The 22,848-nt window shown below is 40.9% G+C and overlaps 1 protein-coding gene across 3 annotated transcripts in view; it reads left to right on the forward strand.

The window, feature by feature from the left end:
* Positions 1–22,848, forward strand: part of ARNT (aryl hydrocarbon receptor nuclear translocator) — a 63,689-nt gene that overhangs the window by 35,145 nt on the left and 5,696 nt on the right. For all 3 annotated transcript variants that reach the window (XM_036769054.1, XM_036769052.1, XM_036769053.1), the window contains exons 8-17: positions 213–315; positions 1,617–1,682; positions 2,826–2,911; positions 3,926–4,002; positions 4,753–4,887; positions 6,313–6,387; positions 9,040–9,191; positions 12,270–12,380; positions 12,534–12,603; positions 22,627–22,750. In XM_036769054.1, the coding sequence (XP_036624949.1) occupies positions 213–315; positions 1,617–1,682; positions 2,826–2,911; positions 3,926–4,002; positions 4,753–4,887; positions 6,313–6,387; positions 9,040–9,191; positions 12,270–12,380; positions 12,534–12,603; positions 22,627–22,750 (999 nt within the window). The remainder of the gene's footprint in view (positions 1–212; positions 316–1,616; positions 1,683–2,825; positions 2,912–3,925; positions 4,003–4,752; positions 4,888–6,312; positions 6,388–9,039; positions 9,192–12,269; positions 12,381–12,533; positions 12,604–22,626; positions 22,751–22,848) is intronic.

Raw genomic sequence — 22,848 nt, forward strand, 5'->3', positions numbered from 1 at the left:
ACCCATTTCCATTGGTACTGAAAGCTGTAGACAGAAACAGGAAACAAGTGAGAAGTTTCTTAGATTGGTGCCAAATTCCAAAGTCATGCTATTGCTAAAAATTGGTTAGGGCTACAAGTGCCCTTCTGCCTTTGTTTCCATTCCGCTCACATTTTTATCTCTTTTTCTTTTCCACCAAACAGTTCACTCCAAGCTTCCTTTTTTTTTTCCAGGTCGCATTTTGGACCTGAAGACTGGGACAGTAAAGAAGGAGGGTCAGCAGTCTTCCATGAGGATGTGTATGGGTTCAAGGAGGTCATTTATCTGCCGGATGAGGTAAGTGGAAAGTTGGTGTGGTTTTATTTAGGAAGAATTTAGCATTGAGCAGGGTATTTAATGTCTTAATTAGCTCTCAGAGGCCTTAAACTCCAAAAAACACTGATGGATTTAAATTCATTTCTAATTTAAACCCAGTGGGGTAGGACATCAACAGTAAGAACAACAGTTGTGTCGATGACAATAACAACTCACTTTGGCAAAGCACTTTGTATAGATTATCTTATTGGAGTCTTAAAACAACTCTGTGAGGTAGGAGCTATAGAGGATGTCCCCATTTGGCAGATAACGTCACTAAGCCCCAAGTGGCTTACTTGTAGTTTCATAATTAGTAAGTGTGGGTTCAGCTTTTGAACCCAGGCCATCCTGACTCCATACTTCTCCCAACATCTGTGCACTCACAATTGCTCATTCTGTTTCAGTGATTGCAACTCTATGAGACATACGGGGTTCCTAAATATATAAACAGTATATTTTTGAGTACTGTACTAGACATTGTTAGGTGATAATGAGGCAAGAAGAGAGGCCACTTGTAACCTTACAGTTTCGTAGGTAGCAGCTAGGTGGGTAGAGTGTTGCACTTGGAATCAGGAATTTGAACTTCAGTTCAAGTTTAGTCTCAGGGCCTGTGTGACCCTGGACAAATGCCTTAATCTTTCTGGGCTTCAGTTTCTTCTGCACAGTGAGAATAATAATAGCAACTGCCTTCCAGGGTTGTTGTAAGGATAAAGTGAGGTAAAATTGGTAAAGTGCTTTGTAAGTCCTAAAATACCGTATAGATATTAGCTCTGATGGGGGAAACATGGTAAAAATGAGCCAGTAGTGTGCAAAACTCTGTGTAGACTGTGGAGATCATGTGGAATAGAGAATGGTGAGATTTGAGTAGGGCTGATCAGTAAAACTCTCCTGGAGGAGGTGAATGTGAAGCAGAACATTGGGAATGAGAGCTTGGTGGGGAGGCAGCATCCTAGGTTGTGAAATGGCTGATGGAAACAGTGCTAAGAACAGGAAGATCGTGCATTAAAGAGGTAAACACTCATATACAGACTCCTTCTCTTGCCATTTCTGATGTTTTTGTTTGTTAGTATGTTTTTGTCTTGAATTCAGGTATCAGTGATGTTTTCTATCCTCTTATTGTTAAAAGCCTCATTTCTTAGAGGAAGCAGTATAATCCCCAAACTGCTTTATCTCCTGCTCTGATGTCTCTCCTACTCATCAGTTTCCCTGGCCTGTTAGCTTCATGGGTGCTACAGGAAGCTCTTACACTGGTCAGCCTGAACTTTATTTTTTCCTTTGGGCAGGTGTGGTAATAGCTCTGTGGATCCAGGTTCCATGAACAGATTGAGCTATGTGAGGAACAGGTGCAGGTGAGTTTGATGGTCATCATATCCACAGAGAGTGCTTCACAGATGTCTGGGGTAGCTTGTCTCCTCCAGAGATCACTACGTTCTTTTCCTTGCCTTGGAAAAGATAGTCTTCCTGTCAACCTTCCAGAGGAAAAGGCACAGTAGTTACCCATTTCCAGGGTATCCCTACCCAGAAAGAAGTCCACACGTTTTGTGTGGATGAGTTTGGTCTCCCTGAGATGAGTTCTTCCTGCTGCAATAAGAGAGCATAGTATGTCAGTTGCTTTGGTGTGGAGAAGGGCTACTGATTATCTTGTCCTCAGATTGCTCAAAGTCTTAAGTTAAACATGCCAGCAAAACCAAAAATTGACCCGTAAATAGTTTCATGAGAGTGGTTTTCTTTTTTAATTTTGTGAAAAAAATTTTTTATTGATTATCCTTTGATTTTCCGTCACCAGAATTTCTTTCAGTATCATCTACTTTCTCCTTCCCAGAGGGCCATCTCATGTGACAAATTTTTTAAAGAAAAAAAAAGAGGAAGCGAAAAAAAAAGCAAAACTGATTATTTCATAATATAAGCAATGTTCCAAATGTGAGCCTCCCATTTCCAGTGGGGAAAAAAAATCTCATTAGATATCTTTGGAGCTATGCGTGTTCTTGGTAATTTGGCAACATTTACTTTTTTAAAAAATTGTTTTGTGGTTCTTCTGTTTACATTGTTGTGGTCATTATACATATTGTTTTCTGAGCTCTGCTTCCTGCATTCTGTAGTAGATCATATAAATCTCCATGCCTCTTTGTATTCATCATAGTCATCATTTCATATAACATAGTAATATTCCATTCCATTCATATTCCACAATTTGTTTAGCCATTCCCTAATAGATGAGTATCTGCTTTGTTTACAGTTCTTTTCTACCACAAAAAGTGATACTGTAAATATTTTGGTATATATGGAAGCTTTCTTATCAATAACCTTCTTGGGGCATATACTTAGTTAGTGGAATTGCTGGGCCAAAGGGTATGGGCATCTTAGTTATTCTATTTGCATAATTCTAAATTGCTTTCCATAGCTGTTGTACTGATTCACAGCTCCACCAACGATGCACTAGGATGCTTATCTTTAAAGCTGTGTTTTCTTCTGATATATATGATTTTCTCTAGGAATGGTCTTGGCTCTGTGAAGGAAGGGGAGCCTCACTTCGTGGTTGTCCACTGCACAGGCTACATCAAGGCCTGGCCCCCAGCAGGTAAGAGAGTTCTCCTAGACAACTCCTCATAGAAAGAGTAAGAAAGTGGATGAACATTTATTGTTCACTCAGTGTGTGCATCGTACTGTATTGTATTCTTTAGAGGACCATAAACGGACCAAAGAAGACTAAATCCTGTCTCAGGTCCTGGGCCATACAGGGTATATATGGGGTATACATATTTAAACATGGATGAGTACTAATAAATATGAGCAAATACAATATATCCTCAAGTATAAATTGACAGGAATGTCCACTGAGCACATAAGAGCTCAGGGTAGCCCATAGAAAAAAGTTTCCAAAGTAGGCAGTCTCTTCAAACTTTGAAGGTGAAGAAGGCCATGGATTCGTGGGAAGCATATGTAGGCAGAGTGTTATATCAAGTTTGAAGACAGGATTGAGCAAGTCAAAGAGGGGACGAGGAGCAGACTAATTTGGCTAGATCTATGAGTCAGGTTTCACACATTTGGGGAGAAAATACCTCTTCTAGCTGGTCTGGCAAAGGATTCTGGATTCCTGAGACTATTCTCTTCCATCTCCCTTCCATTCTTCTAGCACTTCCCCACCCTCACCTCACCCTTCCCCTGCTGAGTCTGGGTGCTTCCTTTTGTCTATTGAAAGGCGAAGGTAAAATGAAACAAAAAAATTCTAGGCATCATTACTTAAATTTGAACTTAAAAATGGATTTTAAGTTATTATAGATGTGAAAATTATAATCAAAAGTGTTTATGGCTTTCCTTCCTCCTTTGGTTTGGTCCTTAGGTTAGGGAAATAGTATTGCTATTATTCTGGGTCAAAAAAGCAAATATCAGAGCTCTTATGAAGGAGTGATTACCCTATTTTCCTCTTCCACATTGGAGTATGGCTCTTATTTCCATCCCCCCCCCACCCCCATAGGACATTGTTTGGTTCTTGGTGCATTATTTATTTCCAAGGTCACTGCTTGGGCAGAACATCTCTTGACTTTATTGCTGATATTGCTATATGCTCTTTGACTTTAATCTCACTGTACAGGTGTCTCGCTCCCAGATGATGACCCAGAGGCTAGCCAGGGAAGCAAGTTCTGCCTTGTGGCCATTGGCCGATTGCAGGCAAGTGTGAAGTATTTTACCTCTTCTCTCCCTCCCGCTTTGGGCTTGTACATATGTCTTTCCTCTTTTCCTATTCTCTCTTATTACCTGATTCCACAGAAACAAAAATGTGAAACTTTGGACATTTAATTTAGGCTTGGGGATTTGTAATACCTTCTTGGGTTTAAAAGAAGATGGGAAACATGAGGAGAGGGTGTCACTTCTCTCCTTTATGTGCTCCTTTGTAATTTTGACCCCCTGTTTGCCTTCTCTACTCTGGTTTCCTGGCCCCTGTGTTAGAGAAGAACTGTACATCCTCTCTTTTTTTATATTTGCAAGATTAACTAGAGGAAAGAATTAGAAGTTAGGGCTTCTGATTTCCTGTAGCCAAACTGCTGGACAATTTCCTTGGTCACTTCAGGCCTCAGTTTTCTAGTTGCATTGAGGAACCTAGCTCTATCAAAAGGGAGTGGGGAGGCTTTTGGATTATAAGTGGCTGGTTTCCCCTTTCCTTAGTATTTATTAAAAGGAGTTTTCTGTTAGACTTACATTTTTCTCTCACTATATTTGTGTCATCCTTCCCTCTTTCTATAGAGGCACAGATAATATGAATTATTTATAGTCATTGGTTATTGTGCCTAAACATGCAAGGCCTTGTGAAAAGTCATTATAGAAATGATTATGGGTGAGATAGGGACACGTGTGTTTTGATTCCCTTAAAGGGCTTAGGTGGTGAGAGTCTTTTTTTCCTGAACTTTTTCTTGTTCTTAGGTGACGAGTTCTCCTAACTGCGCAGACATGAGCAATGTCTGTCAGCCAACAGAATTCATCTCCCGTCACAACCCTGAGGGTATCTTTACTTTTGTGGACCATCGATGCATAGCTACTGTGGGCTACCAGCCACAGGTGAGGTGCTCAATGCAAGACAAAACTGACATTTTGGCTTCTTTTTTCTCCCAACTTTGTATTAAGGTTACCAACTGTAGGCTTGTAGATAACAAAAAGATAAAAATCCAGATTCAGAGAGATTTGGCAGCTAGATTTTTTTCTTTGTCTAAAGCTAGTCCTTAGGTTAGTCATATGTGACAGCTGAAACAAGCAAAGGCGGCCTGATACATATACACATGTATATATGTATACACATATGCACATATACATGCACACAGATATACACACATGTGTATATCCTGTAAATATCTATTTACTGTTGTTGTGATTAACATTAATAATCGCTACTTTGTATTTGCATATTGGTTTTCACTTTTCAGAACACTTTCACATCTGTGTTCCCAGTTTTATTATAGCTATGATCATATACTCATATAGATTGATTCATAGTAATCGGATCACTCCTGGACTACAAAAATTCCCAAAATAGATTAGATTCCAGTTTGCAGTACTTACTAGAATCTTGCATTCATCAGGTCAATTGAGCTGCATCTAATCAGGGGTAGGGAACCTGTGGCCTCGAGGTCCTGATCTAAGTGAAAACAGCCTGAATATAAAATTTATAACAATAGGGCCTGTAGAAAACCTTCTAGTTCTTGCTTAGTAGAGATATCCTTAACAGCTCAGAAAAAGGTCTGCTGTTCTAGGAGTTCTTAACTTAGAGTCCTTCATGATTTAAAAAAAATAATAAATTTTTTTTTGATGAGGGAAGGCGGGGTTAAGTAACTTGCCCAAAGTCATACAGCTAGTAAGTGTCAAGTGTCTGAGGCCAGATTTGACCTTAGGTCTTCCTGACTCCAGGGCTGGTGCTCTACTCACCATGCAACCTAGCTGCCCAATTTTTTTTTTTTTTTTGTATTTCATTTTATGCATTTAGAATCATTCTGAGAAGTCCTTAGGCTTCCTCAGATTGCCAAGGGATCCATGACAAAAAATGTCAAGAATCCTTCTAGTATCATTAGAAACTTGGGAATCCATCTGTAAATCTAATGGATTTAGGCTTTCCCTTTTCTCTTTATTCCAGGAGAAGTACTGATAAACAAGACAGTTATGTAGGTGGAAGGGGAGGAGAAGGAAGTAAAGGGTCTTGAGTAATACACACATGGGATAATGCATCTGAGAACACGTTGAGGGTTTGGCCAAGTCCCCACACATATTTACACCTATTAACCTGAGGGGAAAAAAATAAAATGACTTTTCCTGTTTGTTTAGAGTGGGATCCTGAGAGGGAAGGGACTTTGCCTAAGAGCAACATGGAGTTAAGGATGGAATTGGAAATGAAAAATCAGGTTCCTGAATCCCAGATGAAGTGAAAGGGGAGAAGTAGCAAGATGACTCTAAGGCTTTAGGTAAAGAGAGCCTTACTCTCCTTTCTTCAATTAGGAGCTATTGGGAAAGGATATTGTGGAATTCTGCCATCATGAAGACCAGCAGCTCCTAAGAGACAGTTTCCAACAGGTAATTCCTTTCATTCTTGCTTTTATTTCAGATTGGAATAGGCTTTATTGCTGTGGCGTTCATGTGTTCATTCATTCATTCATTGAATAGTTATTTATTGGGCCACCTACTTTGTGCAAGGCACTATAATTTCACTTGTTCAAATATACTCAACTCAGGCATTTGTGTTTATAGAGGAGAAGATTAGGATAAAATAATTTAAAATAACAGACTATCCCCGTTTCATCTCTGTTGGCTTTGGAATGGAGGGAAAGGCATACCTATTTACCTGCCTGGATCTAATCTCAAAGAAGACTTGACTTGTTTTGGGTAGGGTTATTCATTCATTGATAACCTGTTGTTCAGTGCCTTCGTGACCCCATTTGGGGTTTTCTTGGCAGAGATACTAGAATGGTATGCCATTTCCTTCTCCAGCTCATTTTACAGATAAGGAAGCTTAGACAAACAGAGTTAAGTGACTTGCTCAGGGTTACATAGCAATTAAGTGTCCAAGGTAGGATTTGAACTCAGGAAAATGAGTCTTCCTGATTCCAGGTCTGGCACTCTATCCACTGAGCCATGTAGCTGCCCTTCATTGATACTCAGTTACTCTTAATTGTTAGTTGACTCAGGTCCTAAAGATTTCTAATGAAGAGGGGAATGGAGGGGAGAATAATAGCGATTTGTAAGTATTTGAAAGGTTCTCTTGTGGAAGAGAGATTTGTTCTGCTTAGTTCCAGAGAGGCAGAATTAGGAGTAATAAGGGGAGGTTACTAAAAGGCAGATTTGGCCTGGATGTAAATAGCAACTTGATAACAGTTGGCGCTGTCTGGAAGTAGTGAGCTCTCCTTGCTAGAAACTTTCAAGCTGAACCTGGAAGCCTTCTTGTCAGATTTGTTGCAGAAGAGATTAATTGTATATATGGGTCAGACCAGGCAGCCTCTGAACCTCCAGCTCTGAGTTTCTGTGATGTGGAATGGATGAGACGTACAAGAGGTCACTTTTTTGGTTCTTGGGCTAGAAAAGAAAACTTTTCCAATTGTTTTTTTTTAATTTTTTTTTTAATTTTTTTTCCAATTGTTTTTTAAAGCAGAAAGTAAGGCCAGAATTACCATCGCTTTAGAGAAATTTTCCTTATAAAACTTCACTGGACTCCTGACAATTTTTGTCTCTACTCTAAAAACAGAAACACATTGGTATTAGAAGGATAGAATCAACTGGCTTAATGTAAACTATGTCCAGGTTCCTAAGGCTCTCAGGTTTGGGATTCTAGACTGTGTACCAGGGTTGTTTCTTTTGGAGAGCTGACATGCTTTCCAAGGCTAAGTGGGCTTAACAAGGCCCTTTTCCTGCTGGTCTTTGAAAGTATTTGCTTCCCTTTTTGGCTCTAGCCATAACAATCTAAGACTTGGGGCCTTGCAGAGAAACACACTATGTTTATTTCCATATTTTTCAGCTACTTAGTGGTTCTGTCTTGAACGGGCAGAACATTGTAAAGTTGCGGAAACTTCAGTCTGGCTATCCTCCCTTAAAGAAAATGACTGCGTTTTGTCCTCATGTATGTGATTATGACGGGAAACAAAGAATTGAAAGCCAGAAAGTACCAGGATATCATTATTAGATGCATAGTCTGTATACATAGACCCTCAAGAGTTCATTTAGCTTAGCCCCTTATGATCTCAAGGCACACTAAATCATCAGTATTTGGTGTTTAAGGCTTCAGGTTAGACTCTAAATTAATTGGTCAAAACCAAAGGCCCCCCTGTGTGCAGAGCACTGCCTCTTAGTAAGTTTCTCGTCTAATGGGAGTACAGCATGCATGCAAACACCTCACAGACTTAAGATCACTGACACAGCAATGTCTTAGGGGTGTTCCCTTCCCTGCATTCGGAGGCCCTCATCTTCCCCCATCACCCCTTAGGGCCTAGACAATTGCAACAGCCTCATGGTTGGATGTGTGGCTTCTCGGGTCTCCCTTCTCTAGCCATTCTCCACATAGCTGCCAATATCATCTTCTTGAAGCACAGGTCATGCCCTTGCTCAAGAGCCTTCAGTGACCTCCAGGATCAAATGGAAGCTTGCTAAGCTCTTTGTTGTCTGGCTCCAGCCTGCCTTTCTAGCCTTCTTTCACACTTTTATGTTCCAGTTAAACTGCCTTACTTGCTATTCCCTGAATTCAGTGTTCCATCTCTGCTTCTCTGCTTGCACACGTGCTGGCTCCTATTCCTGGTATCTCCTCCATCTTGAAGTGGAGGCTTTCTGTAGGAGGTAGCAGGATTCTAAAGAGAATCCTTAGCTTATTCTAATACTCAGCCCAGATGCCATCTCCTACAGGAAGCCTTTCCTGATCTCCCCACTTGTTGCTGCCCTCTCCCTTCTCATAGTCTGTATATACCTGTTTATGTGTTCTATCACCTGATGCAATGTAAATTCCTGGAGGGCAGGTATATTTTTATGTGTATCCCCAACATTGAGAATGGTGCCTTGCACATAGTAGGCACTTAATAAATGTTTATGGGACTGGAGTATAATATACACAGTTCAGATTAATACAGAGAGGGCCTGGTATCTCTAGGACAGAGGTGGGTCTGGGATGGGGGCTATGGGTCCGTGTGTCTGTTCAGCCCGTTTCTTTTGGTTGGGGTCCCACTGACATGGTAAAAACTCTTCCAGGTGGTGAAATTAAAAGGCCAGGTTCTGTCTGTCATGTTCCGGTTCCGGTCCAAGAACCATGAGTGGCTCTGGATGAGAACCAGCTCCTTTACCTTCCAGAACCCCTACTCAGATGAGATTGAGTACATCATCTGTACCAACACCAGCGTGAAGTAGGTACCACCGAGGGCACTTCTGGTGCATCTGGCCCCTCCAGATTAACCAGGGCTAAGCCCTCCCCCTCCTTTTCTCCTCCCTGCCTCCCCCCCAAAGCAATATTGAAGAACACTCAACTATGAATCTTCACCTTTCTGTTCTCTGCAGGATTTGGGGCCATTGGATGAGACAGGAAGTCTGGATTGATTTCAGTTAGAGGGAGCTTTAACAGAACATGTTATGTTTTACTATCTTTCTCTGATACCTTTGTTTTGGCCCGGGAGTCAAAAGATGGAAATTGGAGAAATGAACCCAGTTTCTCTTTTGGCTGTTACCTATACTCGTAATGCCAATTACAGGCACTGAAGAGGAGGATACTTGTCTCAATTTTATTTTTCAGTTATTTCTCAGAATGATTCTCTTTCTTTTTAATCACATTGACTGACTCACGCTCCTTCCCCCATCACTGCCCCAGACCCTATTTTCACATACTTAGAACACTTCCCCAAGACCAAACCAGTCCTGTCTCACCAGTCTTTGCTTCCTTCCTTCCATCTTGTTGTCTTCTTTTCCTTAGGTTCTTTTTTCTTCCAACTTGCCTGCTTTTCTTTTTCCATCTAATCTACCTCTTTGGCCTAGATCAGGTCACTAACCCTCATCTTTAAGGCTAGATTGAATAGTAAACCAGCATTATGAACACTAGTCTGAAATCAGGGTCAACTAATCCAAGGATTTATTAAGGAAAGTTAAATAATTTCTAATCAATTTGATGTAACAAAGGACAGATGAAACCTGAGGTGCTTCCCTTCTGCCTTTACTTGACTTTACTGCCTTGGAATCACTGGAGTCAAGGTTACTATACTTTTGCTCTGGGTTTCCATACAAAGGTGTGGGTGGCTGGTTCTAGAAAGATCCAAGTGCCTGGGACTTTGGCTTTTCTTATCTTTCTTTCCTCCTTAAATTTATAGTCTTTTTTTTTTAAAGATTAAAATTAAAAATTTTTAAATTTTGGCATGTTTTGCCATCTTTTTCTGGTGCCTTTATTTTTGGCCAGGGAGTTAGACTATGTGACTAAGAGATATGGATATTGTTTCTCCTTCTGCTCATGCCTCAACATCATGCCAGTTACAGAGATGACACTTTTGGTAGGGACATGAGGGTAAGTGCTGGAATATAATTTTTAGAGATTCATTTATCATTGCAAAAGGAGAGGCTTGCCATGCACCCTCGACTGTGGCAAGGGGTTAGGCACTTAATTGCTTCTAGGCACAATAAATGCATGTTGACTTGGCTTGACAACAATGGGGACAACAGTAGCAGAGAGAATCTCAGTGCCTGATTTGTGTAAATTTCACAGCTGAAATTTGTAAAGCATATGTTATTTCATTTGATCCTTACAGCAAGCTGGTGAAGTAGGTACTATAGGTGTTCTTTAATTTATAGATGAGGGAACTGAACTCAGAGGGGTTAAGTGACTTGTTAGTAGTTGTTAGCACAACTATTAAGTCTCAGTGATGGAATTCAAACTGAGGTCTCTTCAGACTCTAAGTCCAGTACTGCCTTCTACCCCTGCTATGGCATACTCTGGTTTTGGCAGTGTGACTCCTGTGGGTTTGCTTCCATTCTTCGTATATTCTGTTATCTATAGCCAAAGGCTGTTGTTAGCTGTGGGTCTAGGTGGGAGAGAAAGTGTTCTGTAGAAATTTTTAACAATGATGAGACGGATGCTCACCATCTTGGGTATCAAACTAGTTGCTATGGAGTAGCAAATAAATTCCTTTTACTCTTCCCCAGTAGACACACAATGATAAAGGTTTAGCTCAAGGTTTAGCTGCTTCGTCTTAGAGGTGACTTCACCTGGCTCATTATTGTCTCTTCTCCCCGCCACTGCTCGTGCTTATGTGTAGTCGTGTATCTGTAGATTCACCAGAGTTTTTGGCCCAGATGTTTTTTCAGAGCACAGCTGGTTTTTATCCATGTTCTTCCCCCACCCCTTCAAAGTAATTAGCTACCTTTATAATCAACATAGGGTGCCAACCGTAGATTTGACAATGATCTGTAAGAGAATCAGTATCATTGTTTTGTAACATGGTCACTTTAGACTGGTCAAATCTGTTTTGGTGGCCACTTTGAAAGGTATTATAGACCTACCATATTTTGGTGTATGTGCCAATTGACAAATCCACAGGAGGAGAGTGGAGGAGGATGTCAAAAAAAAAACTAATCCCATAGAATAAATGCAGTTTTGGGTCTTTGTGAAATGCTGGCGTGTTTTGTTGTTCCTTAGTGTGAGAAGAATCTCTTGAGGACAGTCTTCCACCGATCAGGCATAGAGTAGATTTCATGCAGTAAGTTCTACTTCTAGGCTGGACTAAAGAAGCATTCTTTACTGGAGGTAGGGAGCATAGTCAGGTACTTGTCAGCGTCCTCGAGATCATACAGGTTTGTCCTCTGCCCATCATTGAAGTTGAACGGACCATGAACAATAGTATCTCATTCTTAATCTGTGATTGAACAGGAATAAAATGTGCAGTAGTCCAGGGTCAAAGGTTTCTGAGAACTACCTTACAGGAGACTTTCTTAACATCATATCCAATCTACCCTTGGGCTTTGGACAAAGAAGAATATGGATGCAAAAAAGAAATCCAGTGGCCCAAGTCCTTCTGCTTTGTAGGGCTCAGGAAACAGCAAGAATGGGAAAGACAGGAAATTGAGCCCGGAGGCTGATAGTATTATCTTAGGTATTTAGTTTACGTGCTACAGAAAAGAGAATGGTTCCTTGCTTCAGAGAGCTTACATAGAAGAGAGAAGTGAAACATCGAAAATCAACAGAAAATTTTCTGACAAAGCACTGAAACGAAAAATGGCTAGGCAAGTATTTGTTGGAGATTCATTGAGTGTAAAGCATGTTTGTGTTCTTATTTGTCCATGTGATTTCTTTGTTGCCCCATCTGGGGGTAAAGTCCATCAGTAGGACCAAACATCTTAGGTATATTCACTAAATAATTAATATACAGAGATGTATGTGCAAACAGCGTCAGATTTCTCTCTCTTTTTCTATCCCCTTACCTTCTCTACCACAAAATATTTTCTAGGAACTCCAACCAGGAGCAGCGTCCCACGCTGTCCAACTCAATCCAGAGGCCACAGCTGGGTCCTTCAGCTAATCTGCCCCTGGAGATGGGCTCTGGGCAGCTGGCACCCAGGTGAGTGGTGGGGATAATTGAGTGAAATGACTTGTGACCATGTGAGGGTTTTAGTTTCTTCATCAGCCAAATGGGGGAGGTCGGTCCAGTTCTAGGCCTGTGTTCCTAGGATCATTAGACCATTTTTTTCATTCACCCTCTTTCGCTCTATAGGCAGCAACAGCAAACAGAGCTTGATGTGGTACCAGGAAGAGATGGATTGGCCAGCTATAATCATTCACAGGTAAGTTGGTCAATGGCCAACTAAGGTTCAGAAGGAGCAGCAGTCAGTTATGGGGTCATCAGATACTGTTTCTTTTGTACTTCTGGTCTAGGGACAGAAGTTTTTGCTGCATAGTTAGTGAGGGCCAGGATTTCTGGTTGAAGTTGCATCATTAGAAGAACTGGGGGCATAGATTTAGAGGCAGGTTTTGTTTTCTAAGATTCCTATTTCCTAGTGTATATATGGTTTCATTATACTCTAACCTTCCACAATATCCCTGTTAATTATAGATGATCTAGTTGTGGCTGCTTTCCTTGTCCCTGCTGTATCTTTCCTTTGAGCCTGAAACGAGTTCCCTCTCCTCCCTCTCTTAGAATTCTTAGCTTTCTTCATGACTCAATTCAGTTACCACTTGCTATGGGAAGCCTTTTCTAACACCCCCAACTGGTTAGTGCTTTCTCCCACTTTAAATTAGATTGTATGTAATTATCTCTTTGAATCATGTATCCTTCTGTAGGCTATATAAGCAACTTGAAGGCAGCAGCCGTTTTTCTTTGTATTCTAGCACAGTCTCTTGAACATAAATTTAATTGGATTAGTCACAATTCCTTCTCTTTACACATCATTTGTAAGATTGAACCCCCCAGTGAATATTGTTTTATTTGGGTCAGGCGTCTTTTAATAATGTATTCACTTATTCAACAAATATTTTTTGAGCACCTTATACAAGGCATTGTTTTTCCAAATTCTCTTTTTTTGTTATGAACCTGACAAACATTAACAAACATGAGCACTTCAGTGTACAAAGAACAGAAAAAAGAGGTTGGTATATGAAATTGTGTATATGAAATCTTTTTTACCTATAGACTTCCCTTTTTTAGAAGTATATATTAAATTTAACAGTAATACAATATGTTTACAAGACATTGTACTAGGGACTGATGGAGATATAAAGACAAACTAGGTTCTTGAGGGAGTTGTAGAGGATGACTAATAGAGGACTTGTGACAGTTACACACATGACTGCATTACTTAGTAGAGCATTATGGTAAATGTGTAATAGAGATACCGAATGCCAATGAGAGTTCAAAGGAGGGAGAAAAAAGTCACATTTGACTGAGGGGATTGAAGAGGAGCAGGTGGCATTTGAGCTGGGTCTAGAAGATAATGAGACAGAATTTTTAACAGATGGAGTTAGGAAGGGAGGGCAGTACCTAGGCAAAAGGGAGGATATATACAAAGGCAGAAAGGGGATAAATGGCAACAATGTATAGGGACAGGAAGTCCTCCAGTTTGACTAGGAAGGTTCTGGAGTTAAATTGAAGAGGTCTTTGAATGGTTTGGCTAAAGAATCTGGATTTTGTTTGATATTTAATAGAGGCATTGAAGAATTTTGCACAAAAGAGTAATGCAAATTTGAGCTATGCATTATGAAAATTTATCTGGCAGGAATACTGTAGCATGGATTAGAGGGGGGAAAAGTCTGGATTTGGGAAGAATGGTTGTTATAATAGAGGGGTTACAAGGTAAGTTAATGAGGGCCTGAATTTGGAATTAGGTTTCAGGTTTGGGTGGAGCTGTGGGACAGGCTGGCCATGATAAGGGATCAGACCTCTAAAGATTCTTTAATCTGGGGCCTGGTTATTCAGCAGTCTACACTGAGGATGCCCTGTGCCAAGTACTTTAGGAGGATACTTATGTGTGGGACAAACCACAGGCTCAAAATAAACAAAAACAGAGGTGTCTCGGTTTTCTCAAGGTAGAAACAAAACAGAAGCTTTATTTGATCAAGTCTCGCGAGAATTGGGCATCTCCCACTACCAGGGTGGGATAGTAGTGCAGAGAGGCAAGGGGGAGAAGGCAAGCAAGGGGATATATAACCTTGTACAAACAATCCTAAGAAATTCCACCCCTAGAGGCTGGACCCCTGTCCCTATTTGCTGGGACAGGTGGCCTCACAATCTATCCCAGAATAAGTTTATCCAATACTAGCACAGAAACTACAGAATTACCTTATAGGGAAATCTCAATGTTAAGATGACGGCATGCGAGTAGGCTAGGGGAGGGGGAGAGGGGGAGACCACCTGATTTCCCTGAAATCATATGATTTACAGGAAAACGAAACTTAGGCCTAGTGAGGTCTACATCCTAACTAAATTTGTACTATCTGAGTATTACCTTGCTTGATTTATTCATGGGAAGCTTTCACAAACAATCTTGTATCCCACACAAAATCCCCCCTCTTATTCCATAGTTGAAAGCTTCCCACGCCAATTCATATACACTGCTTCAACTGCACGATCCAACTCGTTGGTCTGCTCTAGCGGGTCCTCCTGCTCAACTGGTTCCCATTCCCCGCCTTTAAGGATCATCAGTCTGATAGATCCACTGGCTGTACCTTCTAACTTAATCAACTTTGATAGAGTCCTTATTATCATTCCGGTAATCAATTGCAGCATACACGGGAGGCAAATTGGAAGGAGCACAGCTCCACTTATAGCTATTAGCAATCTTATGGATCAAGTAGGGGTTCAGGGTTCATGCATTCAGTCAGTGGGAGACTTACGCCCCAGATGTATTTTTAATGGGTCCCCCTGGGACGAGGGTTCAATAGTCCATTCGCCGGGCGGCTTAGTAGATGTCTTCACTCGGGAGTGATGGGTTCAGCCTCACTCTGTGGTCCACATGTCAACAGGACTTGGAAAGGCCCCTCCCAGGTCGGGGCAAGCTTTTCCTCCTTCCACATCTGGATCAGGATCCAGTCTCCTAGTTGGTACTTATGCACCGGAAAGCCTAAAGGTGGGGTCTGAGTCTGTAAAATACGGAGGTGTTTTGCCAAGGCAGATACATATTCCCTTAAAAAACCTATCTTCCTGTTCATATATAGGATCCCAAGTTTCTCCTCTTCCTCGATAAGGGTGACCAAATAGGAGTTCATAAGGAGACAACCCCACGTCCCTTCGAGGTTTAGTACGTATTCTGAGTAGGGCCAGGGGGAGACACTTAGTCCAAGGTAACTGCGTTTCTAACATCAACTTCATAAGCTGTCTCTTGGTCTCCCGATTCATCCTTTCTACCTTGCCTGATGAGGGAGGATGCCAAGGAGTATGAAACTCCCATGTAATATCCAAGGCTTGCATAAGGAGCTGCAGGATCTTACCCGCAAAATGAGTCCCCTGGTCCGAGTCAATTTGTTCCACCATCCCATACCGTGGGATTATTTGTTTCAGCAAAATCTTACATACCATAGGGGCAGTAGCCCGGGGCAAGGGAAAAGCCTCCACCCAAGATGCCAGATGGTCCACTACGACCAGCAGGTATTTGAGACAGCCTATGGGGGGGCAGCTCAGTAAAGTCCACCTGTATGCTTTGAAATGGCCGAAGACCTGGTGGCCTTCCACCGATCGGGGTTCGGCACAAAGCAGTCCTGTTCGTCCTTCGACAAACAAGGCAGCCCTGTACCAACTGTCTTGCTAGTGTGTAAAGGCCGGTTGACACATACCGCGTGAGAACAGCATCGCACAGGTTCTGGACGTCCCAGTGACTGCCCTGGTGTAAATGGTGAAGGACCTGCCTCATACCTGACTTGGTCAGTACCTCTCTTCCATCTGGGAGATACCATCAGCCTTCCCGCTCCTCGGCCCCTAAAGATGACACTTTCTTCTGTTCTTCTGTAGTAAAGGTTGGGGAAGGAAGACTCGGAGGAAAAGAGGGAATTAATACCAGCAAATGGTCGGGTAGTTCAGATTCTATAGCTCCTATTTTCCGTGCTTCCTCATCTGCCAGGCGGTTACCTCTAACCTCAAAGGATTGTCTGGATTGATGACTATTCACATGGATTATTGATATATTTTTTGGTAATAATAAGTTTTCTAACACTTGAGAGACCAAGGCGATGTAGGCCAGGTCTCGTCCTTTATTATTTATCATCCCCCCCCCTTCCTCCCATATTTTCCAAAAATTTTAAGCATGCATGATATTAATCAAATAACAAAATAACATTCTCACATTGCTTAAGGAACATCTACAAAGTGAGTTCTAAGTGGCTTGTATGCATTTCTACTCTTCTTCATAAAGCTTTACTAAGTTGATGCAAAAGTCCATAAGTAACACTAATTTCAAAGCATCATAACAAAGTTTCTAGTTATAGCAGAATTCCTAAATATTACAAAGTTTCTTAGTCAAAGAGATGTTGTAATAGAATCTCACATTGATAGCAGTAAGAGAGTGATCATAGGAAAATACTACTGCTCTTAGATTCCTTTTAGACAAAGGGAACATCTTAAAGTGAGCCTTAAGCAGTTTGTTTAAATTTCTGTACCTGCCCTAGTTCTAGATAAAATTATATTAGATTGCCCAGTAAGATAACACAAAAAGAGCTCATATCTTTTACTGACTACTTGCTCTGATCACAGAAATTTGCTATAGAAGGAAAAAAAAGGCAGGGACACGTGATATGTCAAATATTACAGGATAAAACATCCTTGGCTCTTGTTTATAATCCAGATATAGTTTTGATTCCTCAGTTATGTAGTATCTCTGCCACCACATTGCTACACTCCGAAATAGGTGGGAAACTTCCTTTTCAAAGGAACACAGGGGGAAACTGAGGCCGGGAGGATCCCATCCTAGACTGAGGCTAAGATTGTCCCCCCCAGCTTTTGTCCCAAATGCAGATCTCCACCATTAACAGTATGGATCACATTCTTTCTGAGTAGCTTGTGGCATTTCTCTCAGATACTGATGTAATGTAGACAACTATACCCAGATTCAAACTCAAAACAAAAGTAGTTATAGTCCCAAGTGCCTTTTAACCTTAAACAGCAAGTCCCAGCAGTCACAGCTTAGAGTCAGATACGGAGCTGCAATAAGCAGCAAAGATTTACCAGGACTCACATACATAAGGGATTTAATTAAATATTCTCGTTCTCCACTTTAAATTTGTCGTGGTGTAAAAGTCAAATAATTAGAATCCTTTCTATCTATTGTACATAAACTTTTAATTTCTCAGCAAGCTAAGTTCAGTGTTTAGGACCTACATAACTCAAAGAAGTTCTTTGTCTGGGGCTGATGACCTTGCCCACGCAGATAGTTTTCCAGGTGCCTTGGCAATTTTACAAAATAAGGAGAAGTAACATGGACCCCAAGAAGGGGTTAAATAGAAAACCTTGGGTCTGTTTGCTATCTTTTGCTGTTTCTCTGAGCACACTTATTCAAGGTCGAGGCTTTCTAAAAATCATACAAAGGATTTTACAAAACCTTTTTTTATAAAAAAAAATCTCTCCTTCTCAGAAACAGCTCATAATTTATCCTGATATTATTATTCCTAAGTGCTAAACAATTCCCAAATTTTGATCACCAAACCTTTTCCACATAATTGAGAATAAAAACCAAAACTAAACGTACTCTGGTAAATACTATCTCTAAGCAATAACATCAACAGCTTAATTAATGATCTCACAAATTTCCCAAATGATAGCAAAACAATTAAAGACAAAATTTGGTAACTGAAGATTTCTTAAATTACAATTCTTAACCTAATGACATTTAGATTGTAAAAGATATTGCTTCTCTAACAACACAGATGATACAGCTGCTTACCAAGTTATGCAATAAGAAAAATTTTAGACATATAACAATATCATAAACAATTATCATCTATTTAAACTTGAAAACCAAAACCAATTAATTTCCATTGTGGTGGCTTTACCTCAGTCAGATATGGCCCTGAACTGCCTGATACAGAGAATCATTCATCTCATCACCAAAACTTCACAGTGAAGAAAATCCACATAAGGTTAATAAATATGAAGCAATTATTTTTAACTTAAAACAGTGTACATTCAAATAGCATTTATTCTACGCCAAGCATTGTGCCAAGCACCTTTACAATCATGCGATCTTTGTAATATCCCTGGGAATGGATTCCACCACCATCCCCTTATTGAACAGTGAACTACAGTAAATAGAACTTTCTTGGGGCTATATAGTTAATAAATTTCTCAGTGCCAAATAACAATATGCACTTTTCCTAGAAAATTATTCAAATATGCATTTCTAAGTTCCATTCACATTACAAATAGTTTGCAATCACCTGTTATAATTAGATCAGTTTAAAATGTGCTGGGCCAGTAACTACTTCTTTTTGCCCCAGGTAAAAAGGAAGCCTAAGAAATTTGAATCGTTGTCAACAAGATGTAGTCAGCCTCCCTTCCAGGCCGAGGGGTTGATAATTAATTGAACAGCAACAATAATAACTCACAACAATCAATATCTTTACCCTAATTAATATCCATATAAGATTTAATAGAACCCACCCACACATCTAGCCCAAAAGATGGATGGACATAACTTCTTTTATCTCTTCAGAACTGTCTTGGTCTTTAACATTAAAACAGTAATCCCAAATAACCTAGTTAACAATCTGACGAGTAAGTGCTGGCTGAATTGTTTTAGCTGTGACCTTCCATTAACTACAGGAAAAGTAGAAAATACCTGGTCTTCTAAATGGCAATTAAGGCTGAGAAAGTAACTTAACCAGTTTTACACAATTGTTTTCATATCATTTTTTTGTCTTCTTTTCTTCAACAAAATTCGGATTAATAATTGCTTTGTCTAACACTATTTTCGGTTACTTAAGTTTTGCAATATAGGGCATTTTACTACAATTTAGAAGTACACTAATAGTACAAATAGAAAGATTTTCAGATGACATTATTTGCATTCCCAAATCATTACATATTTTAGGCTTACCAAGCATAGAGGCTTTTCTTCTCTCCTCACAGTTGCAGAGCCTAGCTGTGGACTGAAAGTGGGGGGGCGCGAAGGGGGGGAAGGTGCTGGGAAGCTGCAGGGTCCAGCACCTGAATTAAAGGTCTAAGGAGTCATTTAGGAGGGTCTCTGAGAGATCTTTACTTTCTAACAGGGGTTGTCGGGTTTGGAAGACTAGGAGCAAAAATTCCAGGTTCCAGTGGGGGGGGGGGGGCAATTGCCTAGAAGTGTGGGCTTCAGGGTGCCCGGGGTCCAGGGCTGTTGTCAGTGGGGTAATTATTTTTGAAAAGGAGCCAACTCTCTATTGTATATTCGCAGCCGAATCACTTTTTAAACTTTTCAAGTAACAAACTTAGGAAAATCACAGCAAGTTAGAAATATCTATATCTATTGAGCTAATTCCTATTTTAGGAAGTATTTCTGTTTCTCAGGAATGTAATAAGCAACAGTCTTTTGGGTAAAATATGTTCAGATTGGCTGTCATTCTCTGGTCATATTTCTCTATTTTGGTAGCTTTAAGCCATTTTTAAATTCAAATAGGAACAAGGGTCACTAAATTGCACATAAGGATCTCTGTAGTTGTATGTAAAAAAAGTACTTACTAACTCTATAGATTTATTTAATACCTTTACGTTATTAAATATTTTCCAATTCTATTTGTAGGATCATTACTTAAAGTTCGTAAGTCTGAAAATTGGGAAACCATAATTACAATGCATTGTAGTACACATTCTAGATTTTTTCTTTTCTCCTCATACTAGGGAGCTCAAAGTGTCTCTTTTTCATATCTATGCATTTTCTGAATTTGCCTTAGTACCAAATAGCATAATAAATTCTGAGCATCAAATTAGAAGTAACACATTTCACTTAAATTTAAGGGAAAAGTTCCCGCTTTCTTTCTTATCTTTCCACATTCCAAATTGGCCAGATCTGGGATGGAGGGAGACAGAAAGAGCATATATATATATCATTTTTTTTTAAAACAACTTCCCAAAAGTTTCCACCTTGCACTCTCAAAACCTCTATTCACACTATTTGTGCAAATAGATTATGCCTTTTTTAAACTTCCTTCACATGTCTCTTCCCTACATGGTTAAACTTTCTTGCCTTTCCTTTCTGGTGGACTTTGATGAAAGCCCCTGTAAAACTGCACATACCTTATTTCTTTCTAATTCTGACCTGACACTCCTCTTAACTTGCCTTTTCCATCACATAACTTAAACAAGAAAACATTTTTCTCTCTCTTTCTCTCTCCCCCGCCCTCCCGCTCCTCTGCATGCCAGGAGGAGTCAGGGAGGGAGAGAAAGCCAGATAGTGGACATTACAGGGTGTCAGATTACACACACACAGAAGCACAGATACAGACAGACACAGACACAAAGATACAGAAATCCAAAAGCTTTTTGTTTTTCGTTTTCCCTGGGAGAGCTTTCCTCAAGACACCAGGAAAAATCCATTCCACCCACCTAGGTCAAATATTTTAAGAGCTCTTGTCTATGGCCATTTTCCTTTCTACTTTTGTTGTTCATTCCAATTTTGCAATCGATTGCCTAAAGGTACCTCACATTTGTGCTCCGACTGCACAGACTTAGATTGGTTTTCCCCATAATTTGGTCGGGAGCCGTCACCGCACTCCCCGAGTCCGAGACTCAACAGAACTTAGCTGAACGGGGAGGGCACACATGCCTCAACTCCCCAGGGGGCAGCTACTCCCCCGAAGTCCCCCGCGAAGCGTTCTCGAGAGTGTCCTTGCCTTGGGGTCATATCCCACCCTAATTTGGTTGGGAGCCGTCGCCGCACTCCCCGAGTCAGAGACTCAACAGACTCACCCCCAGACCTCTGAGTGCTTACCTTCGGAGAGTATGCGTACTTGTTTATGACTTCAACACACACCACACCACACCACACCGGCCGGCCAGACTTTTCTCTTATCTCTTACTTTTTGGAATGTCGGAACCTAGCACAGCTTCTGTTCCTCCGAGTCCCTCTCTTCGGGATTTTCCCCCAACTGGGTGGAGCCCCACACCAGGACCAGGAACCCCCAATAAATCTTTGTGGTGCGCGCTGGATCCTGCTCCCTGGTGAGGAGAACCCCCCCCAATCGAGGGGATCCCGGACGAGCCCCCAACTGTGTGGGACAAACCACAGGCTCAAAATAAACAAAAACAGAGGTGTCTCGGTTTTCTCAAGGTAGAAACAAAACAGAAGCTTTATTTGATCAAGTCTCGCGAGAATTGGGCATCTCCCACTACCAGGGTGGGATAGTAGTGCAGAGAGGCAAGGGGGAGAAGGCAAGCAAGGGGATATATAACCTTGTACAAACAATCCTAAGAAATTCCACCCCTAGAGGCTGAACCCCTGTCCCTATTTGCTGGGACAGGTGGCCTCACAATCTATCCCAGAATAAGTTTATCCAATACTAGCACAGAAACTACAGAATTACCTTATAGGGAAATCTCAATGTTAAGATGACGGCATGCGAGTAGGCTAGGGGAGGGGGAGAGGGGGAGACCACCTGATTTCCCTGAAATCATATGATTTACAGGAAAACGAAACTTAGGCCTAGTGAGGTCATCATCCTAACTAAATTTGTACTATCTGAGTATTACCTTGCTTGATTTATTCATGGGAAGCTTTCACAAACAATCTTGTATCCCACACACTTAGAAAAGATAAAAACAGTTTATTGGGAGTGTTTATAGCTTCATAGGGAGAGACTGGGAAGCATGGAATGATTGGATAGGTAGAGTTAAGAAAAATTTCATGGATTTGGTAGATTTTAAGTAAAGCTTGGAAAGTGTTAGGGTAGAAGGACATAACTTGGCACAGAGAAAGGAGAACATTTGGAAGAAGGGGAGCTCATGGCATCAATGGACAGGAAATACAAAGGACAAGGCCTTGGGTGAGTTACAGGGAGCCAACCTGGGGAACTGGTTTAAGTGGGCAGACGTTTGTTAGAGGGGCCTTGAAACTCAGTACTGAAGAATGGAGACTTTATGACCGTTCTAACTCTTGATGTGTGACTAAGATGATGATGAATGAGGACATTTCATCAGACAAACTAGGAAAATAAAAGACATTTTGGAATCGATTATCCTGTCTGTATTCCTGGAAGTATCTGGGGCCTTCCTTCATATCATATTCATTATTAATTCTGAACATTAAGGGCATTTAGATTCCCATCTTAAGAACACCATGCTAGTTGGATTAAAGGACCCTGAAATAAGTCATTCTCAGGTAGAATTCATATCCCTCTCTCCTTACTTTCCCTAGGTCTCAGTCCAGCCTGGATCAGCCACAGGCCCAGAGCATAGCAAGTCCCTGGAGAAGTCCGATGGCCTTTTTAGTCAGGATAGAGACCCAAGATTTGCTGAGATCTACCCCAACATTAGTGCAGGTATGTGCCCCTCTTCTCTTTTCTAATCCCCCAATTGAAAGCCAGATTGGCATAGTGGAGAGAGGAAAACCTGGGTTCAACTTTGGTGAACATCGCTG

Source organism: Trichosurus vulpecula, chromosome 7 (genome assembly GCF_011100635.1).
Source record: "Trichosurus vulpecula isolate mTriVul1 chromosome 7, mTriVul1.pri, whole genome shotgun sequence".
In the NCBI taxonomy this organism is placed as follows: domain Eukaryota; kingdom Metazoa; phylum Chordata; class Mammalia; order Diprotodontia; family Phalangeridae; genus Trichosurus; species Trichosurus vulpecula.